We start from the raw sequence: 26,822 nt of genomic DNA on the forward strand, positions 1-26,822 counted from the left end.
CTGGCCTGGTGTCAGACCAACAAAAATAAACAAGTGTTATGACTGATGACCTGAATACTGCCAACTGCCTTTGCAGACAGTGTCATTGAGTTGACTAACTAAGGTGTTCAGACTGCAAGCACAGCTTTGGTTAAACTATCAAAGTCATGTCTTAAAGCCTTGGAGGGAGAGCTGAAGTGTGGTTTTTAGGAGGAGTTTGTGCTGTTGTGTAGCTGTGGCTGACCTACAAGAGATTATAGTTCATTAACCTTTCAATTTAATTTTAAATAGTCAGAAAAAAAAACAGTTAAAAATTGTGTCCTCTGCCCAGAGTGCACTGAAGAGCATGCAAGTTGTTTGATAATAYGAAGACTGCTGCATTATTAGAATAGAATRTTCATTAGCTGTAAGTAYTCATTTKTCAAATGTACAGACTTTGAATACTGCATTGAGTTGGCAACAGAAGAATTTACTGGGTAGCTATTAGATTTTTAATTTGTGAAAAGCAATAAATACAAGAAATATAAATAATAAATAAAAATATATCAACAAACATCTATATCTATATGCATGTGCATTTATTAAATATAAATCTAATGAAAGGTGTGCCTTTCTGTGGCAGTGGGTTTGGAATTAGGTGACTTAAAATCCCTTGCCATCCAGCCCATTCTGTGTCTCTAAGCAGAAATTCATTTTGTTCATTAAAAGGTTTAGTGTAGGTGCCTGCAATTTTCCTGCTGTTATCTGTAGTTTCTCAGGTGTTAAACCCAGCTGGTTTGGAGCTCCCTGTAGGAAGAAGATACTCTAAAGCTTTTTTCAAGTAAAGATATTGGATACTCTTCAAGGCCTTTGAAATTGTACAAGAATTTTGGCAGAAAAGCATCAGTGCATTTTAGGATGAACAGTTGTATTCRTATTGTAGTCTTTCCATTATCTTTTTTTGGCTTCTGTTTCTGGCCCAAGGTTATAGAACAAGTGAATCTGAAATATCAAGACTTCCATGTGGAGAATTGCTATTCAAGCAATTCCATAGACAGGACAGCTACAGCTTTATCTGAGTGTTGGTTGTTTAAATATTACCTTACCTACCAGTGTTTCTTGCTGCAACAGCTGTGTTGTATGGAAAGAGGGAAAACTCACAGCTTTCCTTTCACCAGACCTTTCTTTAGGTCTCCCATTAGTATTTTTTTAATAGAGAATGYAGTGCAGAATGAAAAYATTKCAAAATGTCTGCATTTTGTAGTATSTAAGGCACATCTCTGCAGGAARTTARTCTGGGGCTAAGMTGATATAAARTAGTGTTAATAGAAGATGGTTGTGGTCTAAAAAAGAAAACAAATCATGTTGCAGAAAGAAAAAATTGGTTTTAAAGCATTCTTCCCTCTCTACCTCCAAAAGCAAAGAAAAAAAGATGTTAAAAGCATAATCTATGGCTTATATGACATCTGTGTAAATACATGTATCTCTACATACCTATACATGTCTGCATGTATTTACGTTGTTGGCAGATTTTTTTTTTTTTAATTTTAAGATGTCTTCTGCTTTGCAAGGAAATCGGGTAGAACAGTTCCTTGACTATGGGGCAAGGTCAAGCATCTATAGATGTACAAATGTGATTATGGATAACCTCAATGTGTCAGTGTTATATTGAAATAAACATAAATAAACATTCATGTAATGTGATGTGTAAACTCTTGATGTGACTGTCTTGCAACACTCCTTTGAGTGGGTATTCTTGTAAAGACTTGTCAGAGGATATCACAGAATCAGCAAGGTCCAAGTTACATTTCCTTATGTTAACAAATTCTTCTGGAATGACAGAAAAGACAGGCACGCTGCRTAACTTGTTCATTGTATATGATAGCAATTATTCACATCAAAGAAATTTACACAGTCAGGCCACCAAAGCTTAATTCAAAACTTAAAAAATGGAAGTTGATGTTCTTCTGCTGTAGTGAGTATGGTTCGTATTTTTCTGTACTGCTGTTCTATATTGACTCCTGTATGTTCCTTGGGTTTTTTTTCTATCAGCTTTCTTCCTTGTTGTGTCTTAGTTTTTGTTTCTTTTTATATGTGCATGTTTGCTTCCCTCCTCAGTTTCATATATGAAGAGTCTATCCTCCATCAGTTTGTGTTAGATGTGGATCCTGAAAGGTAGTTCTGTCATCCCCTCACTCCMCTTCTTTTTAATTTAGGGTCTTTCCTTAGGTTTCAGATGGCTGAAGTGAGGAGTGGCTGGTTGTCATCAGGCCAGAGAGTTCTGGGTGTTGTGCTCCCCACTGTGATTTTCTCCTGAATTGGTCATATTGGGTTTAGAAGACGTAGGGAATAAAATGTGCAGGCAGTCTGAAATTGAGATTACTTTTGCAGAGTTGTCATTTGTGTGGGCTGCTAATAAACTTACACTGGTCAGTGAACTTGAAACTAGTGGTAATTACAGTTGAAACTAGTGGTAATTACAGTCTCTTCTGTCTCTATAGGAAAAAGAATACTTCTTCTTTAGGGTGTAAATATACTTTGTGATAATTTTCTCAATGATGCAGAAAAATGTGACTGTTTAAGACAAGGTGTGTTACAGAAATTGTCTGCATTCTGTAAAACTCTTCCATGTATGCAGTTAYCAACCAAATAGAAATCTGGTTCAATCAGTGTATTGAATATAGAGTATTATCAAGTTTTGTCACAGAAAAGCTCATCAGAGTCTTAACAGAAAAATTGTACTAGTCTGTTTATTTTAAACTATTTCAAGTGTTATTTATTGCACTACTATGGTAAGCCATCACAAAAGTCTTACAGGTATGTCAGAAGCAGGAAACCTGWTATTTAAACAGTGGGTTTAGAAATTTTCTGTCTTCTCTCCTTTAAAAATTGCTTAATTCTAATACTACAATTTTAATTCAAATAGGTGAAATTTTCTTTGGTAGCATGTGGAGCTCTTTCAGTAAGCTCTTTCAATCTCTTGTGGAGATTTATTGATAGCATTTCATTTGTTTAGACCAGGCATTTTTAATGAAAAAAACAAAGTGAAAAGGTAAAGAAAAGTGAGGGACCCATTTAGGCTAATTTTGTGACTAGCCATTGGAATGTGTAACAGTTGATTTATGAGTGTAGATAACACAGAAATTTTACAAGTTGGTGTGAGTAATCCAAATGTAGTGGGTTGGTTGTTCAGTTGTTTTGGTTTTTTTTTAAATTATGACTTCAGTCTTGAGACTTTTTGTGCTTCTGGCTTTAGTGAGTTCTTAGTGATCTGAATGCTTACAGAAGTACATGCAGTGTTTCATTTTGTAGAAGTGTCTTGTGGAAAGACTCATGTTTTGACAGTTGTAAATATATCTTAGGAACAAAGCCTGTTCTGAATGTTTTACAGGTGAATCAGTGTATAGCAATGAATTTATGATGTAGAAGTAGGGGCTAATGCAGAGAATGACTTACCTTGTGTAGGAGCTATCAAGCATCTCAGACTGGAACAATACTAAATTCCWGTTGAGCTGGTCAAGATTCAGACTGATGCCCTGCAGATAACTCAGAATCCATAGCAGTATTTGGAGACATTGCTGCTTTGAGAAGTGTTAATCTCAAACTTTGATAAGGAAATTGCTCAAACTAATTATTTATTAAATGATAGTCCAGTATTTTTGCAGTTTGTTAGCTTTGTTTCTCTCTTGTATAAACCTCAGCTTCTGGTAGTTCCTAAACTTGGAAATATGAATAGTGTGCTGTACTTTAAAATCAAGAAAAAGCTGAAGTTTATGATCCATAAATTTGCCGTAGACTTTTTCCAATGTTGTGTAGTAGATACTCAGTTTCATATTTGCTTGTATCCTTTCTGGCTCACTTTGATTCCCAAAATAAGATATCGCTACCAAAAACTTTTTGCATTATCATAGAACTGCTTTTAGCAGGGCCGACAGAGAAGTTGATGAATTAGGAAATCTGACAGTGTACTGTTCCCTGCAGGATTTTCTCAAACACAGCCTTATTTCCCAAATGTTCAGTCAGAAATCATAGCTCATATGTCCTGGTAAGAAAGCCAGTTCATTGTTCTCATAGCTTTGGGTACAATTGTGATACTTGTKGTAACCTGAGGTTTATCTGTGAGCTGTACAAACTCACTGGTGTTTGCAACTTCTGGTTGTGCCTGGTGTTCTGCAGAGCCCTTCTGGAAGCKGGTACTCATGGCATGTTAGCATCATTCCTGAACTATGCCTTGGAAACTTACTCTTTTGTAACTTTGCACTGTAGTAAGAGCTGYGTCTGCTTGCTCATTGGAGAGAGAGAACCATAAATTCCTCCTCTAGTATTTACTACTCTGTGATGGAGCCTCTCAGTGTATGAGACTTAGTGGAAAAATTAAAGGAAACTTCTTACCAAGATCTGTCATGACAGGATGAGGGGCAGAGKTTTTAAAATGAATGACAGTAGGTTKGGATTGGACATAARGARGACATTTCTGATGATTAGGTTGGTRAGACRCTGGAACAGGCTGCTCAGAYAAGTGATGCYYCATCATTAGCAGKGTTCTGGATCAGGCTGGACAGGGCTTTGTGCAACCTGGTATCAGCAGGGTTTGGAACTGGGATGATCATTGAGGGTCCAGTCCCATTCAGACCATGCTGTGACTTGGTAGGGGAATTACTGGCCAAGCACCTTGCTWAAATGAGTATTGTTGTTCCAGTTAAGTGGTCCTCTCATCATTCACCTTTTACTATTTCCTGGTGTAATGTAGGTATTAAAATCTACTTTATGGAGATTTGACTTGTATACAACTCAGATGAGTTTCACCCCTTTTGCCTCCAAAGCAATGTTGTAAATATTATCTTACATAAATGTTTAGTTTGAAAAGACAGAGTTAGGGTCCCTCACTGCAAGGACATTGAGGTGCTGGAGCATGTCCAGAGAARGGTAATGGAGATGGTGAAGGGTCTGGAACACAGGTATCCTGAGGAGCAGCTGAGGGAGCTGGGACTTTAGCCTGGAGAAAAGGAGACCTCAGGGGTGACCTCATCACTCAGCCTCACCTACCTGGAAGRAGGTTGAAGTCAGGTGGGGTTCAGTCTCTTCTCCCATATAACTAGAGGTACAACAAAAGGAAAGGTACTCAAGTTGGSTCAGGGGAGGCTCACACTGGTATTAGGAAAGTTTTTTTCACTGGAAGAATGGGTAAACATTGGAACAGTCTGCCCAGGGCAGGGTGGAGTAACCATCCCTGGAAGTGTTTAGAAAATGAGTAGACATGGCACTTGGTGATATGGTTTAGTGGGCATGGTTGTATTTGGTCAGAGGTTGGACTTGATGATCTTGGAGGTCTTTTCCAACCTTAATAATTCTGTGATGTAGAGGAAGAGAGAAAACAGTACATGAGTAACACTAAACACTTGTTCATTAGATGTTGATGGCTTMTAAGGATGGCAGAGTGTAATTAAAGGGAGAAAAGCAAAGTACCCTCAAAACATGCAAAACAACACAAAATACGTGCCTAAGAGGGAATGGTGATTATGATTTTTTAAGTTTTTGTAACAACCTGTGTAATTAACATGCTTGCCCAGAGATTACAGATGAAACCTCATTATGCCTGACTCATGTTTCTAGGCAGTGTCACTGTTCTGCTGAAAATGGGTTTCTTCTGTCCAGGTTTCTGTTACCTCACAGTTGCATATTGCTTTTGTGTGATAAGGACACACCACACTGTGTTGCAATAGTCCTCATTTATAGAATCTGTGGAAAGAGATGGATAAAGCTGATCACTGCTTAAGTTTAAGCTACTGGGGGGAAAAAAAGTGAAGGAATGGTTTTTGTTGCTCTACAATCCCTTTTCAGCCATCTGAGATGATAGTATTCTAATCATGCTGACTTTAATGATTTATATTCCATTTTAGTACTCTGAGCTGGTCTAGGCCATCACATGACACATCTGGGTAACTGTTGTATGGACAGGGATATAGAGTGGTCAGGAGAGCTTGTATAACTTTACCATAAGAGATCAATTGGTCAGCAGTGATAGCTTGTCAGCTTTATTTTTAGTTTCTTTCTGCTGTATACCTCTTTATTGTGCTTTAYTTTGCCTTCCTACCATACAGGGATTTATGAATCTGTTGATCTTTTATACAAGTGAATGACTGTTCATCAGAAGACAGCTTGCCAAACCATGAAGCTGTGGTTTTACTGACATAGCCAGTCATTCAGAGCAGTGGCAGCAGCATGCTGAGCTCARCTTTAAACGCTGACTGCTTTTATTTTGCTTTGTTGAACTGTATAAGTCTGTGTGGACTGATAAAATGTCTTTAAATTCTGTTGTGTCTTTGCTACTATGTGAAGCAATACAGTCCCAAAGCTGTGGGATGTATCAGCCTGTAAATAAAGAAAACTTCCCTAACAAATGGTCATTCTGATACTAAAAACCATTTTAGCTCTCCTGCTGCAGGGAAGARTAATCCTTGGGTTTTGTTACATACCATGTTTATACAGTGAGTGTGTGACTGAAGGAAAAATTGCTATTGGCTCTGTTATAACACTTTAATTTCTTATGTTTCTGAGATTTTAAGATCTTCCAGCTAGCAAGTCTTTAAGACAATGTCACATTACCAGAAAATCATTTGCTGCCTTTGCTACAAGAGCAATTGGATTGWTATGTTTTGATAATTGCTGGATGAGTTAATGATTTTGTTTATTTAAATGGTTAAATAAATGCAAACTTAGTGTACAAATCTTTTCTCTTTCTTTTCAGTATTGGAATTTATAAGTTGTGATGATTTTAAATAATTATAGTGAGTGTAATGTTCTGGTACAGGCAAGCACCTTTGAATTTAAGATGACAGTGGTTCTAGAGGCTGCTCAAGGATTAGAGGTGGGATTACATGATTGTATCTGCAGCCAGGTCATATGCTGGGCATGTTTACAAGGCTATAATTGATGCCTATTAAATAATAGGTATTTAAGGGATGGGATGTTAAAAAACACGTTTTTGTGTAGTTAATCCTTTATGTGGAGCAACTCACATGAAGATGTGAATCTGCATCTTCAAATGTTCTGGTTGTATACAAACTTACTTACAAAAACGTTGCTGTTCAACAGCTTTTCTGCTGTGTTTGCAGTCATTATAGGAAGTACCACAATAATTATACACCTTAACTTCTACTTGCGTACTGAAATGCAGAAGTGGAATTGGGATGTGATGATGCAGTAATGTAGACTTTGGCTGAAATTGTATTTACTTGTTAAAACCACAGTATTAGGTAAACCCCGAAGATACTAATCCTTAGTCTAATACTAAACATGTAGGTTGAGCTAATTAGTATCTTGTCTTCTCATGTGTTACTGTTGGCAAGCAGTGTAAGGATGGTATCCTGGCCTTTGGAAACATGTAACCAATGCGTCAAAGRGATGTAGGGGGTATAATCATACCAGTGATAAAGAGCTGCTGCCTGTAATCATGTGGTCCCTCATAGTTTCCAGAAAGCGTTTTAGTAGAGAATAGYATTATTGTTACATGGATGGTAGGCCAGTGATGTGGAGTTTGAACTGCCCTTTCARTTCCGACCTGGTGGTAACTTCAGCTGATCGGCAGCTTTCTTGGTCTCTGTCTTAATTCTGGTAATGACAGCATTTGGTAGATCTCCATCCTGATTCAGTGCTGTTTACACAAGAGCTACTTTGGTACTCTTGTTCCAAGACTGCTTTAGCTGAAGGTGTCTTCTTGTTACAGCTTTAACAGATCAGATGGCTGATGTGCTGAAAAGAGGGAGGTGGTATTCTTGGTCCCATGTTCCTTTCCCCTTTTTCCCCTTTATTCTTCCTTTACACAGTGGTGTGATGTTCAGTGGRTATGCATGTGCAGGGAAAGCTTGTTAAACCAGTAAAAAGTGGTTTTGTTTATAAATTGTTTTAACAGGTTAAGTTAGGCTGACTTCACTGGGRTGGGAAGAAAGGTGGAGAAAGCTGTTCAGTTGTATGTAACTACAGACGAAGCCATGAGACTAGTGAAAGGTCTGGAGGAGTGGCTGAAGGCATTTGGCTTGTTTAGCCTGGAGAAGAGGAGACTGAGGGGAAACCTCATTGTGGTTACAACTTCCTCATGAGGGGAAGAGGAGAAGCAGGCACTGATCTCTGCTCTGTGGTGACAGGAAATGAGGGAGTGGCCTGAAGCTGTGTCASAGGAGGTTTAGGTTGGATATAGGAAAAAGGTTCTTCATGCAGGGGCATTGGAACAGGGTCTCCAGGGCAGTGGTCACAACACCAAGCCTGACAGAACTCAAGAAGGATTTGGACAACTCTCTCAGGCACATGGGGTGATTTTTGGGGCTGTCCTGTGCAGGGCAAGGAGCTAGACTTCAGTATTCCTTGTGGGTCCCTTCTGACTCCAGTATATCTATGATTCTGTAAGCTGCATATTTTATTACTGTGTTCTGYCTCTTGGTTTTTTGCTTTTTACACTTCAATGCCCAACTGTTATTATAAAACTCCAAACAATTAACTTTAAATTGTTTAGAAAGCCTAAGAAAGTGTCTTCCAGGTAACTTGTTTTCTGGAAATTGACTCAGGAATTACTTAATTGTTCCATACATTATAAGTGAACTATARATGTGCACATCAGTACATAATTTATACATTTTCAGATAATATTTATTGACATAATCTAATTTTCCATTGGATCTTATTCCTAATGACTCAGGTATCTTCATTTTAGTTGATTTAGTGCTTCAAAAAGGATAGTAGTAGAATAGTTCCTTCTGTACATGTTTGAACACATCTGTGGGRAGGATTAAGACTAGTAATTCTGCTTTTTTTATTCTTTCAGARAAGAGGCATCAGTTGATTGATGGGACTGTTGGCTGTTTTCTTAACTTGTAAGATAAACAAACGGCTTAAGGAAAAGATTAAAGATAGTGTTTTCATGTGCATATCATTTGGACATGTAAAAGGTGTGAAAAACAGATTATTGTACTTGTTTAGGACTTGAGTCTTSGTTTGCATAATCCCTGAGATTCATTGAGTGGCTCAGCAGTGTTAACACAGCAGGACCAATTCTGTGACAATATGCTGTGGTTTTGCCATTAGAGCTGCTGTGTATGTAGCACTGTTAATTTATTCCATCTTCATGAGATAATTTTCATCTAGAGTTTGGGTACCCTCACCCTTTTCCTGAAAGCTACAGATGAAACATCATGTTTGGATTCAAGGTTGGTTTTGATGCATTGAAMTTYCAGTATTTACARTGCTGGTCATGTAATGCACCTCAGTGTGTCCCTTAGCCTCTGAATGCTGTGGAAKAAAGTCTTTGAAGGATTGCTTTCCTAGCCTGTTGTGGCTCAGCAGGAGTTCTTGTCTAAGCATCTTAGTTGTGTAGCCTTTGCTGTAAGCCCTTAGCTCTCTGAATAACTTGCTTCTGTGCCTGCCATGTGCTGTGGAGCAACATGGGAAGTGGGTATTGTATTCCAGCCAGTTCGTGCCTGCTTAGAGTGGAAAATGTGCAGTCGCTTGTAGGGAGGTCAAGCAGAATAAGCAGAACAAAATGCTGGATAATAGGTAGGACAAAAGGCTGGGCTGATAGATAATGWTAATAGTGAATTTTGTGGTATTGGCTGGGGAAGAAAAACGCCAACARATTTCCACAGTAGCTTAGCCATGTAATCCAAGGACTTCAGAATGAYTGTGTGGTTGTTCACACTTCACAACAGTGATTTTGAGTTTCTCGTAGACTTTTTAAAGCTATCTGTGTAACTGCAAAGGCTGAAAGCTTCAACTCCTTAAAATGAAAATGTAAGTTTGTTACCCATTGTGTTTAGAAGTCTGATAAAATTCATAGTTGGCTAATAACTGCCTGTTACTTTGTGTTATACCTCTACTGACCATACATATTCCACAAGTGTTAGGAAACAAAAAAAAAWAACTTCYSTTATTTTAAAACTGTAGTAGAAACACACTGAATGTATTAATCATGAATCTTCAGTCCATAAGTTGCATTTACAGTCAACCATATTACATTTCAATTTTTACTTGAAGAGAGAAGTGATGCAAAGACTCTTGCCTGTGCAAATGAAATTCTTGTAATTATTAACTTCTGTTTCACATGCTGTCATTTGCTATTCCACAGAGRTTTTAACTGCAATTTATTCTGGTGGGTACTCTTTCATTACTGCATTTCAACCTCTGCCTCCTGGGAAAAGGAGGGTTGTCTAGAAACACACAGAGTTTGATTGCTGCCAAGTTTTCTATGAGTATTCTTGTGATGCTCTGCCTTTCAGAGTATGATGTTTGTCATTTACAAAAAAAAATTTAGAAAATATCCTCTGCTGTGAGTGTAGATAGGAATTTTCAGCTGGTTCTTGTAGCTGGTGGAAGCTCCATTTCYTTTTAAAATGAAGTATTACTGCAGTGGACAGACATGAATTGTGTTTATACAATGTAAGTTTATTGTGGCATTTCTTGAGTCATAGCAAGATAATTCACATRTCTCACTGTTCTTTAAACTTGTCTTATTTATCTTGAAATGAAGTGTGTGATGTGTCAGGTGTTATGATGTATCCAGGTGTTCTGGATACTGGAATATATGAGATGGGACAGAGAGGGACTCTTTCTGTGAGTAGGTGTGGTGTTCACTGAATGTTGATGGCAGCTGAGAGCTGTCCACATACAAAACCAACACATCATGGACTGAACTTAACTCCTGCTTTTTTCACCCCTAAAGCTTTTACCAAAAGTTGGGGGTTTTGCCCCAAACTTGACACTTCTCTTTGAATATACATATTCTGTTTTCTTGCCTAGGAAAACTGAGAGACTTTCAGATGAAAGCTATTGGAAACTGTTAGAATTTTAGTGCCTAGATATACATGTGCATTTGCTGCTCTGTTGTGCTGCTGTAGACTGCTCCTGGAAGTTGAGCTAACAGATGAAAAGGTGACTGGAATACTTGTGCCACATGCCACCCACAGTTGCACAGAGGTTGAGATAAGCATGATTTAAACTTGGGACTTTGGGTAGCTAATGTATTAATGAACATCAACTGCTGGTATGTGACTTTCATTCCTTTTTGAACACAGCACTGSATTCCCTGCAGTTAAGAATTGTGCTGAGCTGTATTGTTGGAAAGGCTTTTGAAGCTTAGCAGTGATAGATGTGTAACAGGGACTGTGTCATGCACCACCTCATGCAAAGTTTTTGTGGATCTTTACTTAGATCTCAACTGCCTTTTGGTTACTGCTGTGATCATGAACCACAAGCAAAAAAAGTATTTGTTGACTCAGACTGGATTTGCCTTCTAGTAGTTTTTGGGTATTGAAGTTCAAATAGCATCTTTTTTTTGTTGAATACAAGAATCCCGAAATGTTAATAGGTGGGGAGGGGCTTTTGTTTGTTTTGTTTTTGTCACGCATCATGTTAATATGAATATAATAGGTGCTTTACAAAAATCTTAAGTACATGCTTATTAGAATCCTGAAAAGGACTCTTTAAATTCTGTTTAATTCTTGTTCAATTTCACAAAAATTGCTTCTGTCATCTTGGATTTGTAGTGATGTAAAGACAACAGGGTTTGAACCCTATTAATAGAGGAGTGTTTTTKGACAATTAGTTTTAGTTTTCTAGCCTGTTACTTCTAGCATGTTGGAWATAAGACATCTATATTTTGTGATAACTTCAGACTTCCCTGCAAACTGTTCAAAACTTCACTGGGAGTAAATACATAACAGTTCCATTTTGGGGTCACACTAATTAAAGTTATGCCTACATGGTGTCRCAATGGTACTGAGTAAAGACCAGAACTAGCACATTCCAGTGCAATGCCATATAGACATACCTGTGATACGTTAAGTGTTTTAGTATTACTATTTCTGACATGATTATTTCCACCTTTGTGTTTAGGCTGTTSTCTCTCTTGACTGCTAAAATGCATTATGGTAGCTTTTCTGCACAAGCAGTTTGGGAAGGACGAAAAGTTGTGACAGCCTAAAAGATTGTGGATTTTTTCTTATAGAAAATGCCAGAAGCCTCAGAAGACCACAATCATTGGAAGGCCTGTTGACTTCCGTTTTCTGGTAATCTGGAACATCATCCATCTGGCATGGCGCAGGGCAGCCAACAGCTTGACGTGCAGGTACTCCATGATCTCCGGCAGCGTTTCCCTGAGATACCTGAAGGGGTGGTATCTCAGTGCATGCTTCAGGTATGGTAAAGAGTCTGTGTATTTTATTTTAGTATGAAATATGAGTTCAGTATGAAAACTCTTTCTGGTAGTACCTGTGGAGCATAGATTTTCATTCTCCTGGTTTTATTTTAAAAGGTTGGAAGACTACTGTTTGTATTTCTTGTCTTGTGGGTACACAAATTTTGTCATTCTTCACTTAAGTTTGTGGGGATTTTTGCACTGATGTTTTTTTGTTGTCTGTGTGACCTGTGACTGTGTGCATATGGGGAGTAAGGAAAGTGGCTAATGGAATGTTAATTGATCATGTTTATATAGATAACATACATAGGTATGTTATCCATATACTGTTACTCCATATACTGGAGTAAACAGTCACTCATCCTGCTATGATAAAGGGCTGGACTTAGCTAGGAATCTGACAGTTTTCCCTCTTCATGGCATCTTTTTTCCCRTGGTTCCCCAGAGGTTTAGTTTTACTTCTCTGTTTCCAGATCAGGTGATGGTTCTTCCCCTCATACTCCCTTTCCATTTAGTCCTTCCACTTTCATTTAAAATCAGAAATTRAAAGTGATAATTAGTTACCACACAGAATAAGAAGTGGTCATCTGGGAATACCTTCAGTTAATGGGAAGATTCAGGAATGGAATAGAAACATGCAAGATCTGGTTTGGCCTTGTGTGGCCATGGCAGAAGTTGGAAGGCTGTATTGGCATCCTGCCTTTCCCTGGCAAATGAGWAGGTTTACTTAGAATAGGAGCTATAGTTTTTGCATTTTGTCTTCTAAGCCATACAAATAAAAATTAATTGCTTTCAGACATATGTAAAGCAGGGACAGTCTGGTAATTTAAAGCTTTACTTGTCCTGACAGTCRTCTCTTCTGTACTGTTAAGTACATGATCCTTTTGATGAACTGTGTTTGTCATAGACATTTTTAAACCGATAAAATTAAAGAACCCCTAATGCTGCAGAAGCATATGGTGTTCTGTATCTATAACATGACATTCTGGATAGTTAGCTAACTTTGCACAGCAAATGCTTATGTTTTTAAGTGTAAATTTTGTTTCCAAACTCACTTTAAATATAAGGATGTGTGAGCTGGTTTCCAGTAACCATTTGCTCTAGATGTAAATCAGTTTTGTGTTTTCGAYCTGTCAAAAATTGAGGGTCCTTTGGAATGCCAAATGCATTCCATACTCTGATAAAATCAGATCAGAGCCTGTCCTATATAAATTCTCTTTGCCTGCACCCTGACCAAGTGACCAAAGGAAGCTGAAGACCTTTGTCTATGAAGTTCTGTTTATATGGCAGGTGACTGATGGTAGTGGTTCACTTTTTCGAGACTGCTGTCTTGGCTTTTTGATGCTGGTTGGTATTACAAGGYTTGATTCCCACATATCCTGGTCTTTAATTTTTAGTGATATGTCTGGATATTCTCACTGATTGTTGAGGTCTAGAAGGTGAGCTCAGAATGAAGGGAGGTTGTCAAGGAGAAGTATCCATAGAGTGAGAGCCRTTCCTATTTAAGTGCTAGACTCTTCTGTCATATTTAATAGGAAATCTTCATATGAGAAGATGCTGAATATGTGTTTTCATCTGAYAGTAAAATCATATGAAATTTTGGGAAAGTTATCTTCACTCTGGTATTAAGACTGGCTGAGTATCAGTCCATGAGAAAAGAAATGTAACGTGACTTTTCAGCCAATGGATAGGCTGTTAAAATCGTATTGCAAGGCAATACGTACATTAATATGCATACAATTGTATATAGTGATAGTGTTTAAAAAAGAAATGCAATCATTAATATATATTCCTTAGAATGGTAATTTTAGCATTGAAGAAGGCAGGGGTGTTTATGTAGATATAAATGTGTGGGTGTATGTGTATATATAAATATGTACACTCTTGTTCTGGAARGAGGTGTTCTGTGTCACAGAAGGTACCAATTGTGGGTCGTGTTTAACAAAGTTGGGGTGCTAAGGGTGAGATTTAGTTGAACTTAAAGTGAAATTTGTTTTCTTTAAATACTGTTTAAATTAAAATCTGAACCACAGCTGATAAAGTGGGGCAAGAAGAAAATCCACCATCTGGAATGCTTTCTAGTGGATTTACTCATTTGGAAAAGCTATCTTTTGTGTTGTTCTTTTAACAAGACTACATTAAGCTAAAATGAGTGGAGAGGGCAAGAAGRGAAAAGAATTCCCCATTATATTTCTCATTTGATTCATAATTTATTGTCTGTATAGTTTCAGCTGCTAGCACCACAGAAGAAATCAAACATTTAAAAGAGTTATTTGGTGTCTCACTGATGTATGAATAAATCCTTTTTAGCCTTAAACTTGAAATTCTTAAAGGCAGTTAAAATTTTGTTGGAGTTGTAATGTTCTTTATGGAATCACCACTGCTTCTTCAAAGCAATGCTTTGACTTCATTTTTAGGGTATTAAATACTGTTCTACCAATAAAAGTGGGTTGCAGATGTCATCTTCTTAAGCTTCCAGGTAAAGAGAAATATTCAGGTAAACAGTAAACTGAAAGAGAAAACAGTAAATACTAAGATAAACATTAAAATGTTATCTGCATTTTTGTTTTGCTTTTCCAGAGTTTGCAATTTTGATCAAGTCTAATTTGGTTTGTCTTGTTACTAGAAGTAGTTAATTGTACAGACCTGTTYCTTGAAGAACGTGCAAAGAATTCCAGCCATTGCTTTCCTAAAACTGGACTTGGTTTGTTTAATATGTCATAGTGTAACTATTACCAGAGCATTTTGCCAAATTCAGTGAGCTATGTATTGCATACCATGACTTAGCAGGTATTGCTTTATTTCAAAATACCTGTGTGTGAAATGTTACCCTAGTTGTGGTCTGCACTAAACGTTGAACACAGATTGGTGGTTCTTYCCTGTGGTCTATGACAGTAATAGGTGTCTGTTCTTACTCCTAGAACAACAACAACCTCGATGCCTGTTGTCGAGCCCTTGCACAGGAGAGCAACAAGTATTTGTATATGGAGTACCACAGCCCCGATGACACCAGAATGAATAGAAATAGCCTTTTGCACATTAATCTGGGTATTCATCCTCATACCAGCTATCATGCAGGGGATGGAGCTCAACTTAATGGTGGTCGTACACTGGTACACAGCTCAAGCGATGGACACATTGACCCGCAGCGCACGGCAGGTAAACAGCTGATTTGCTTAGTTCAAGAACCACATTCTGCTCCYGCTGTTGTGGCAGCTTCTCCTAGTTACAATCCATTTTTCATGAATGACCAGAATAGAAATGCAGCTACTCCTCCTCCACAGCCACCTCCACAGCCATCTTCCATACAACCAGGAATGAACACGTCTGCTATGCAAGGCCCTCCTCCCACGTATATGCACATACCTCGGTACAGTACAAATCCCATTACTGTTACAGTATCACAAAACCTCCCCTCTGGACAGAGCGTACCCAGAGCTCTACAAATTCTTCCACAGATTCCAAGCAATCTTTATGGGACTCCTGGCTCTATTTATATTAGACAAACATCTCAAAGTTCTTCAGGACGACAGACTCCTCAGAATACGCAGTGGCATTCATCGCCACAGGGCCCAGTTCCACATTATACTCCTCGTCCTCTACCTGTCTATCCACATCAACAGAACTACCAACCTTCTCAGTATTCTCCAAAACAAGCCCAGATCCCTCAGTCGGCTTTTCGATCACCACCGGCATCGCAGTGTCCCTCTCCCTWTGGCTCTCCTCAACACCAAGTTCAGCCTCCTCAGTTGAGTCATCAGAGTTCACATGTTTTCATGCCTCCTAGCCCTTCTACTGTCCCACCCCATGCGTATCAGCAGGCATCCCAGACTTTTCAAAAGCAAGGTGGTCACTCTGTGTCRTACCTTCCTCCTTTTGCTGGACCTAATTTATCCAAAGGTTCCATGAATAAAATAGAAATTACAGTTGAGCCACCGCAAAGACCTGGGACTGCACTGAACAGAAGCCCTTCACCAATCAGTAATCAACCATCTCAACGAAACCAGCACCCGCTGTATGCACCCACTACTCCTCCTTCAAGCTCTCCATCCAGAGGTATGTCTGGACAACCCAAACCTCCATTTAGTGTTAATCCAGTATATATTACCTACACTCAACCAACTGGACCTGCAGGTGCACCAACACAGTCTCCTCGGGTAATGGTATCTCAGCCAAACCCAACCATTTTTAAAATCACAGTAGGTCGAGCACCGACTGAGAATCTTTTAAATTTAGTGGACCAAGAAGAGCGTTCTGCAGCACCAGAACCTATTCAGCCTATTTCTGTAATCCCAGGATCTGGAGGAGAAAAAGGAAGCCATAAGTATCAGAGAAGTTCTAGTTCTGGATCAGACGACTATGCTTACACTCAAGGTAAATATTTCACCTTGCAAATTGTGGTGTAAAATGCATTTTCAGCTTGATTTTGCTACTTAGTAAGTGAGAATTTGTGAATCTGTACAGAGAAAAATAGAAACTCTGTCAAAAATCATATGAGAGAGTTTTTTCTGATTTTTTTTTATTTTTTAAACACTGCCAAATTTCAGTCTAATTACATAAAGAATTGCTAAGGGTCTTAAAGTTGCTGTGCTTTTGATGTTATGGAGCTTTCTTAAAACACAACAGTTAATATCAAGTAGTTTGTTCATATGCTGTGTGTCAGTTTTGTAAATTCTGTATTGAAGAACGGGGTCATAAATTTACGTGTGGATTTTTACCATTTTTTTTGTATTTGTTCTGTGTTCAAGTGTTTTAGAACACCTGAAGCMCTGGCTTCTGCATTTGGATTAGATTGAAGAATATTAAGTGAAAGAGGGGAGAAAAATAAGAATGCAGTTAAAAAATATTTATATTTGTCAATATAAATATTTTTTAAAGGTAATAAAATAATTTTTTTGAAGAACTTAAATCAAAAATTCACTTCTTCCACTTTGAATTTTCAAAGAGGAGGAGGAGATTGGTAAGCAAACTTTAAAGTCTGTGTTCTGTTTATAATTTTAATTTTTTTTTTTTTTAACATAATTTTAATGGCATACATAAATGAAGAATGCAGTAATTCAGTAAAGAAAAATGTGAAATTAACCTTTAACTAATTTTCTTGGAGTCATCTTTATAGATTTGAAACATTTAAAATTGAGCAAGTGAATCTGTCTTCAAGCAGTCATTTGGATAATGACAGAATGATAACCTGCAACAGATATTTTCTGGATTTGTGCTTGGAAAAAAGACTATTCCTCTGTTGTTCCTTCTAGCTTTTTTTTTTTTTTTTTTACTTCAGAGAGCTGAAGTGAGAGCTTATAATGCTACCCTGTAGTTCTTAATTTCTTATTTCACTTACTGCTTTTTGAGTTTTTCTAACTCATCAACAAAGCTGTTTTGTACCTGGTAGACCCAACTAGAAATTCTGTAGACTCAATTCTTTAGTAAAAATAAATGCCAGTAGGTCTGTAACTCTGAGGCCTTGTGCTTTGTTTGGTAGTGTTACTAAGACAGCTTCAGTAAAGATTGTCATTTGTATGAGAAAAATACAAGTCGATTCACATAGCAGTGAAAAAYATATTCTGAAACGTAAAACCTGGTTTTACCTTTGTAGCTTCCACTAGATTTGTGTATCTGAAAAGCAAACCAAATAAAACTAATTAGTATATGCTTTGTGGGGTGTTTGCRTTTGTGGCAATACCTACCTTTTTATTGCTGCACTTTGAACTCTTGATAGAAATAAATTGTGGAAGAATAAACATTTTATTCTTTACTACCGCAAAGGAGTCCTAGAAAAKAGTATATTTAACAGCTTAATTTAGGGAACAAGTTTATTTAATTTTCTCTTGAATGAGAACCATTGTAAAAAATGTTACCAGAAATTCATTCTGGTGTCTGTACTTTGCTTCTTTGTAATATGAGTCATGTTTGATAAGTTGTACCAGAGTATAATGTGAAGCTGTGAAATGTAGTCACACCATGTTAAGTTGGAGGAATCACACAAAGACGAGGTTTGGTAACAATAGTGGAAAATCATTCAGTCTGGTGTCTGTACACTTTTAATTCTGCTTGCATGCCTTACGCTGCTTGAAAAAGTAGAGCACAGTTCTGTTCAATAATACTGGTGCCTGATGTTATTTTTCACTAGGCTTTTTGGTGTTTATTCTTTGGCCATGAGTTGGTGAATCCATACAAAATGCAAATTACAGYGCTACATTTTTGTGCAGAATGCTGGTGTCTGCTTCTGACAGGTTGGGGTGTTTCTGTGCTTTTGCAGTAAGTTGTTAGGTTGTTGCTTATTTTTCTAACTCTGTTTAGCTCACATGTGAATATTCTTGGATATTGTGTGCTTTTTCTTTGCTTTTGTTGGATGGGGTGAGGAAAAGGGCAAGTGCTGATTTGGGCTTTTCATGAGTAGCATTTTGCAGGTTCTACAGCATCCTTGTTTTAAACAGATTGCTGGAACATTGTTCTATGAGCAGCATGTTTGTCTGAATAACCAAATCAAATGTCTTATTTTTCTCTGTCCTAGCAGACTTCAGGCAGATAAAACCAGTCTGATCAGAAAGATTAAGCATTACACTGACTTGGCCAGTTTTGSATCATGTTGAAATACTGAGAAATGCTCTTCTTTAGGAAACTGAATATTATCTTCTAGTTAGTCAAAATACCTTTCCCTAATTCTCGGGGAGTCCAACATCAGCTTGTGACTAAGAGTCTTAAATTTCAGTAATATGATGAAAATGAGGGAATGGCTAACAGCAGAGAGGCACAAAGAGGTTGGAGAAATTGATCGTCATAGAATTAAGAGTCTTATGCACCTGAGCTGATTCTACTTTTTATTTTCTGGATTCTCYAGTTTATTTTGTTGGAGTTCTGTAGTTTTACCTTTGAACACTAGAGCTTACATTATTGAGGATTACAATATTCCCTGAAAAGCTAAGACTTCCTAAAAGTTATACTACAATTTGTAATATCAATGAAAAAACCCCAGTTTCGGACTGACATGGCTAATGTCTCAAGGCTGGTGTGTCAGCTGCCATTGAGCTGCAGAGCAGGTATGAAGTTTGTGTTACCTTCTGAGCTTACCTCTGGTATTTTTTTWTTTTTTGTGAGTAGAGWATTWGTGTAACTAGGTTGCTGTTTCATCCTGAGAAGCTGTCTCCTTGTACGGGTGCCTTTGTAATTTTGAGACGAGAAAGACCAAATGCAAAAAAAGAAGCTTTGACCAAAATGGTAATAACAACTTCAAGTTACTGTCTAAAACGTGTTTTTATTCTGGAAGAACTTTGTTCTAAATTGTAGTTCATTTGGCATGAAAGCATCTTCACACTGATACTCGGCTGCATGTCTACAATCACTTTTTTTTTCCAGAAAGGTCACTCATGAATCTTACCCATAAGTTAAGAACTCAGTGTTCCAGGTTTTTATGTGTTAATAACTATTTTTTCTGTGTAAAACATTAGCCTTGCTGTTACATCAGCGAGCAAGGATGGAGAGATTAGCAAAGGAACTGAAGCTGGAGAAAGAAGAACTCGAACGCCTGAAAACTGAAGTCAATGGTATGGAGCATGATCTGATGCAGAGGCGGCTTCGAAGAGTCAGCTGTACAACTGCAATTCCAACAGTAAGCAATTTGTTAGTATTTTAATTCAACATACACATTTATTTTTTGTGTTTTAATGAAACTAAAGTACTGTACAAAAATACTTTAGACTATGAAATCTTCAGTCTATGGAGATTTTTTTTAAGTATTTGACTTGTCATAAGCTAATTCTTATAATTTATGAAACTGATGGGTGTCCAGTTTTCTTAGTGTTCCCAACAAAACTTCATAATGTTGTATTCATGTGCTTTTGTGGACCGCAGAATTGAATATAGTTGCTTTCCTAACAACCAATGAAAGTATCCCCRAGTCTGTTCAATAAGCCTGAGCCATACAGAGCTTGGTGTTCATGCAGGAAGGTTTAACTTTTGTTTTTAAAAAGGTATTTTATTGTTTGAGTAGTTGCATTTCATAGACAGTATTTCTCATTTGGTATGTGCCAAATAACTTTTCAGCGGCAGTGTTGCCTGAAATAGTTGGAACTCTCGTATTTTCCTKGTTGATTCTTTTTATCTGTGTGACTTCCACCTGCAAGTGACTCTAGCCCAAGCATGTGTGTGGCTCTGATAAGGGAATTCATCTGGCTGAAAAATAGCTTCCACTGTGTGCAGTTGTTAAGCAGATCAGCTCAGACTTACTGGCTGTGTTGACACAAACAATGCATACAGGTGTAGGCTGGAAGGCACAGAGGGGCTGTTGGCTGCTTAGCTGCTATGGCTGCTGTGTGTCTCACCTGTCTCAGTGCAGCATTTGGCAAGGATGAAACTGGGAGAAGTACAAGGCACTGAGTGTGCCAGGATGAGGTTAGTAAAGCCAGAGACTGACTKGAGTTGAATCTGGCGCAGGATTTCAAAGACCAACAGAAAGGCTTCTGGTACTACATAGGTGACAGCCAGAAGACACGTGAAAATGTGGGCTCCACAAGATGGGGSACCTGGTTATGTGGACATGGAAAARRAWTCAGATACTGAATGAACTACTTGGYTCAGTCTTTACAGTCCTTCAGGAATCCCAGGTCCCAGAGACCCTGGGAAAAGTGTGAAGCAAGGAAAGTATACCCTTAGTGGAAGAGATTCAGGTCAGGGAATGCTTAAGTAAAGCAGACATACACGAGGTCATAATCCTGGATGAGATGCACCTATGAGTGCTGAGGGARCTGGCAGATGTCATTGCAAGGCCACTCAGATAATCTTTGGTTGATTAATGGTSTTTGGGAAAGTGCCCAAAGACTAGAGGAGAGCAACTATCACTGCTGTCTTCAAGAAGGGGAGGACTCAGGGACCTGCAGGCTGRTCAGCCTCACSTTGATCYTTGGGAAAGTGATTGAGCAGCTAMTGCTGCAGACYATTTCCAGGCACATGAAGGACAAGAGAGTGGTCAGTAGTAGTCACATGGATTCACCAAGGGAAAGTCAAGCTTGACTAATTTGATAAACTTCTAGGATGCAAAGTCTGTCTTGGTAACCTCGATGGACAGTGGTTACTGTCTGTCTAGAATTCAGTAAGGATTTCAGCATTGTCTGCTGTAAGATCATCATAGAGAAGCTGATGAAGTATGGGCTGTWTGKGCATTGAGGTTCATTGAAAATTAARTGAATACAGGCCAAGAGTGTGCCARTGAGTGGCAGAAAGTCTGTTTGGAGTCTTGGCAGAAGAGTTGGACCAGATGRCCTCCAGAGGTTCCTTGCAACCTCAAGCATTCTATGATTTTGTGACTGTGATGCTGGAATGTATCCTGGGATGAGTTAGTGGGTGATACTTGCTAGCATTGAGAAAGCTTTGCATTCCAGTAACCTAGGGTTTCTTAAWTATATGCAAATGTATGCACTTAAATAACTGATTATTCTGTTAAGAATAATTAGTCTTTCATCACTGAACAATTTAAATATACTGGGCTAGAAAGTTTGGCTTTGTGGAGCTCCTTGGGTTGATGGAAATGAATAAACTTTTGACCTCAGTTATAATCAAGTAACAGTTAATGTGAGCTGCAGCTTGGATTCTATTTTCTGATCATCTTGATGCAAACTCAGGTAGCAAGTCATCCATTTATACAGAATTTAAAAGYGTGTGTGGTTTTATAAACTTGAGCTCAGCTATGTCATCTTACTAATGAATTTTAGTATTAAGTAACTTGTATATTTGTTTTCCTCCTCACATGCCAATACATGAATGTATTTTGAAGGCGAATGAGTAGAGGTAGTGGGCCAGAAAGTTTGGCTTTTTTCAGTGCCATATATATACTCAGTGTTTAGTAAAGCTGTTAACAAAGCTATAGCAGTGTTATTTCTATTTCAAATATGAAGCTGACTTTTCCACAATTACTATTTTGGGTTGTTTMTTTCTAGCCTGAAGAAATGACCAGATTGAGAAGCCTCAACAGACAACTCCAGATAAATGTTGACTGTACACTGAAAGAAGTTGATCTCCTTCAATCTAGAGGTAGTGAATTGATACTTTTTATAAAACATAATTTGGATATGATCACGAATGTTAATCTGCTGGAGGGTYGGAAGGCTCTGCAGAGAGATCAGGTTGGATTGATGGGACAAGGTCACTTGTATGAGGTTCAGCGAGGCCAAGAGCTGAGACCTGCACTTGAGTCATAACAACCCCAGGCACAGCTACTGGCTGGGRGAAGAATGGCTGGAAAGGTCCCTGCAGGAAAAGGACCTGGGGATGCTGGTGACAGCATCCTTTGCGAAGATCCTTTACTTAAAATGTTAACTCTTTGCTAAAAAAAGGCTGTGGCCAAGTAATATGGAGCTGGACTATGGATTCTAACCACGAGGTTGGCAAACAGAAATCTACTTGGGTCTTTAAAAATTTTTTTTGCAACAGAAACATGTCTTAAATAGAATCAAATAGATTAGGATATACACAATCTGACTTTTTTATCAAGGATGTATCCTGTAGGAAGACTTACATTTCGCATGTTTTCAAAGCAATACAAAATGTTGAGCTGGAGTTGATTTTTCAATATGGGATTACCCTGCTAAAAGTTACTATGATTGACAGAAAACTAAAAATACATGACAAAACTTGTGAAAAATCTAAGATACAATGTCATAATAAGAAGTGTAAAATAAGAAGCCTCTAGATGTTCATATCACTGGCACAGGCATTTRAATAGCTTTCAAGTTACACTTTCTTTTCTTTTCTGACAGGTAACTTTGATCCGAAAGCCACATGTAACTTCTATGATAACATAGAGCCGGGTCCTGTTGTGCCACCAAAGCCATATAAAAAAGGTAGGTCAACAAACAGGCATCATGATTTAATCTGTATTGACTGAGTTTTTTTCTTTTTTAAAATATCCCTGTGGTGACGGGAAGCAACTCTACTTATTTAAGTTTTCTCTCTGTATTGTTCAAACCAGAATATTTTTATATAAGTGCAGTAATCCTCACTACAACTTGTTTTCCTCAGGCAGATAGTTGCAAATGAATGTCTGTCAATACCTTGATTCAAAATCATTATTCCCTATTAGAAGAAAAGCTGGACTAGCTAATGTAAGATCCTATGTTCTGATATGGAAAAAACAGCGGTCTTTTCCCTGAAAATGTTACATGCAGTAAGATTTATAGTAGTGTGTCTCCTCTTGCTGTATCTAGCATGTATTTCACTTGTTACTGGAAAAGAAGTAGCTCTTCTGAGCCAGTAATCATGCWGTCTCCCTGACACTCCAAAGTTTGTAAATAAGTTCTACTTGCTTACAAGCATTCCACTGAGTCTTCTGTGGGTGAATTTGGAATTCATCTTATGAAATTTTCCCCCTCTTTGAAGTAAGTATTTTACCCCACAGCATAATAAAATTATTACTATTATTACTATGTGGAAATTGAAAAGAAAGAGAAGGCCCAGAACTGCTGCTTGTGGCTTAAAGAAAAGATAATACTGGGATGAGTTCCCTGCATTTAGGTGGTAGTGTCCACAAAAGCAGTAGCATCAGGTGAGAATGCAGCTGCCTGGAGTTACATTAAATTGATCATATTGTTAAGGAACTGTTGCTTTGTGATGTTTGAAGACATTCTCTTAATTACACTACCAWATTTTTGATTTATTATTTCAAAGCAAAACAATGTGCAAAAGTCACATGAAAGAAGTTTTTTTATTTGGTAGTTAGAAAGGTAGTGCCTTGTAAGCATTTGAACAACCAGCTTCCAGATTTTGTCTGCCAGCTTATTAGAGAGAATTTCTGGGTCTGGTTTACCAGAGCTTGGATTTTTACATGGACACATCAAAATTTTTCTTAGATAATAAATATTCCTTAATATTCAGCTGTTGAAAGCGTGGGTAGGCAGACAGTGTGGGCAGACAGTGGTGTGCTCTGTGCTGCCATCTGGCCAGTCAATGGAACGCAGTCAAGTGCCCACACTGCACAGCTCAGGAGGAATTTGTTGAGGTCAAGCACTGCTAATATGACTGTGCAACTTCTGGAGAGTTTACATCTAAGCAAAGAGGCTACTTTTATTTCCTTTGTTTGTCTCTGAAGACTCAAGTACTATTTGCACTAAGGTTCTCATCAGCAGTCTGCTGCATTTCTTAGYAGGTGGGGCAGCAACTGCAAATTACTTTGTGTGCATTTACAAATTGCAGGCCTTTGTTAGAYATGAGTTCACAGATGTTTGTTTAGCAGATAGTATCTCAGCCTTACCTTCTACATAATGTCATTAATGTCAGCAAATATTAATATTTTGTAGCATGTTGGTTTCCACATCCTGGGGGTATTCCTCACTTTTAGTAGATAACTTGAGGTCTTTTGGTGGTGTCAGGAGACATGGAAAAYAGTGTTTCTGTGGGTCAAGACCTAATGTGTGATTTGCATACATACTGATTTTATGAATGTAAACAGACTTAAATGCTGCTTCACATACATATGCCCCAGCTTCTGAGGCATGAGAAAGAATTGTCTTGTTTTGAAATAGGCCTGTCATTTCTATATTGTATTCTTTTTCAGCCTGAATAAATGATAGAAAGATATATAGAAAATGTCTTCTGTCAGATTGTTTGAAGGAACTAAGTTAGTAGTTTTTCCCCTTCAGGTACTGTAGGGTTATTGTAGTTTAAAATTTGGTAATAGACTGCTGTGTGTGAGCCTGTGAGGTCTTTCCATAACAGGATATGGAAAGTTATTAAACCTTTAACAGTATCCGTGGCTTAACAGTGTTGAGTGCTTTTCTTGGTTTTAAGGTGTTAAGTGACTATAGAAGTGAAATACTTTAAATATTAAGATTTCACAAACTGGATTAGAAGTGCTTTAGGACAAGTTTTCCATGTTCATTTTAAGATAGACTGTTTAATTAGGTGACCAGTGTGATCTTGACTTATCCTTCTCTTCTGAAATAAGATGTTTTCTTTTCCTTTAGAGCATCAAAACAGCTCCAAACAGACTCCACGGACTCAGCCAAGAGATGAAGACTTTGAAGGGGCCCCATGGAATTGTGGTAGCTGCACCTTTCTAAATCACCCAGCACTGAATCGCTGTGAACAGTGTGAAATGCCACGATACACCTGAAATGCAGGAAGGGGCTGCATTGGGTTGTACACAGGCTCTCAAGCCAACAGCTGTAAGAGAAGGAAACATGGGGAACCTTTCAGTCCATCTGCCCGGCCTTTGCCAGTCAACAATCTTCATATTGCAAGGGGTGGGAGTAATGTGTTAGGATGTTTCTGCTTCTGCTGCACTAGAAGATAAATTAAGGGTTAAATTCCTTCCTATTGCAGTGAGCAAAGCAGAAAATGACAATGTAAAAGGATTAATTTTGAGAAGAATGTATGCAGGAAAGCAAATAACTACTGGTGTTTATTCCTGTGGTTATAGTTACTGCTTAGTGGCTCTTAAAAAAACCAACCCAAAACTACTGTTTTTTTTTAAGAAAATTATAGGACTCTTAGTAATGGTGTGAAGTGTTTCACTTAACCAGAAAAACTSAAGAGCCAGAGCTGACTTAACCTGGCCACAGCTAGCTGGAAAACAAAGGCTCCCTGTGCTTCTAGATTGTAAGCTACTGAAAAAGAAGACAGGTAAAAGCAATGATACATTTTGCAATGTATAAAAAAAAACAAGGAGAAGGGTATTTGTAATTGCTGCTTTTTTTCAGGGTAACTTATGTCTACAAAAAATTGCTGTTTGAAATAGTAACCTGAGGTGACTAAATGAGGAACCGTGTGAGTGTTACAGAGAGTGTAATCAGAGGTAATTTTTTACAATCCTGTTTGCTTGTACAGTGCTCACCTGGCTGTGTCAACACTGGTAATAAACCGAGAATGAATTCTACCACGTTGCAGATGAAAATCCTGCTGCATGCTTTCATTGGGCCGTCGTGTTTCCAAAGCTCAAAGGATGCTTTTCTGTACAACCTTCTGAGCCTGTGCTGGGCAGCAGCACACGGGCATATGCCAAACACAGGCTACTCCAAATTCTGTTTGGGAGACTTGGGCTCAGCTGTGGTTGTGTTTGAGAAGGGTTTGTACCCAGTTCCTTAGGCCTTTTCAGCTTCCAATTTGTGAAGAATTCATGATGTTTACAGCACAGAAGGTACTTTGTGCCCCAGATCAAAGTTAGCTGAAAAAATAATTAATCAGCTCTTCAGTAAAGGTTTATTTGCACATTATTAATAAACCAGCCTGTACAAAATAGCAGATGCCAGATCCTGAAAAATTACACACTGCATTCTTTCTATTTTGGTCAGGAAATATTTGTCATAGGTTAAAGAACGCAAGACTTGCAATTGAAAATCCTACTGGTACTTTTCTGCCTATGATACACTGTATCCTAAAGGTGATGTTCAATCTGAATGCTTCAGGCTGCTGGAATAAAGCACTCGATACTTGTGAGATCAAACTTGGGTTTGGGCAGCTGAATGATTCTGTGACACAACTGTGTGACTGAGTAGGGTGTTCCTGTGTACTGGTCAGAAACTGGTACAGTGCATTTGAGTTTCTATGGTATAACTTCATCACAATTCAGAAATGCAACCGAGCACTTCAGCTGAGTTATGGTAATTGACTTGGTAAAGCAAAATTTGCTAGTTAAATTCACCATGAGAGTTTTAAACTRCTTCATTTGAAGCTTTTCTTAGCTTATGGCAGCCACATC

The 26,822-nt window shown here is 38.1% G+C and overlaps 1 protein-coding gene across 1 annotated transcript in view; it reads left to right on the forward strand.

The window, feature by feature from the left end:
* The window catches only part of TAB3 (TGF-beta activated kinase 1 (MAP3K7) binding protein 3), a 38,706-nt gene extending 13,112 nt beyond the window's left edge, over positions 1–25,594 (forward strand). The window contains exons 2-7 of the mRNA XM_057385645.1: positions 11,951–12,139; positions 15,061–16,513; positions 19,585–19,745; positions 22,069–22,162; positions 22,888–22,971; positions 25,090–25,594. Of these exons, the coding sequence (XP_057241628.1) occupies positions 12,038–12,139; positions 15,061–16,513; positions 19,585–19,745; positions 22,069–22,162; positions 22,888–22,971; positions 25,090–25,238 (2,043 nt within the window). The 5' untranslated portion in view covers positions 11,951–12,037 and the 3' untranslated portion in view covers positions 25,239–25,594. The remainder of the gene's footprint in view (positions 1–11,950; positions 12,140–15,060; positions 16,514–19,584; positions 19,746–22,068; positions 22,163–22,887; positions 22,972–25,089) is intronic.
* Positions 25,595–26,822: the final 1,228 nt, after the last annotated feature.

This window comes from Malurus melanocephalus, unplaced genomic scaffold (genome assembly GCF_030028575.1).
Source record: "Malurus melanocephalus ecotype Western Australia unplaced genomic scaffold, MMel_1.1 scaffold_850, whole genome shotgun sequence".
NCBI lineage: Eukaryota > Metazoa > Chordata > Aves > Passeriformes > Maluridae > Malurus > Malurus melanocephalus.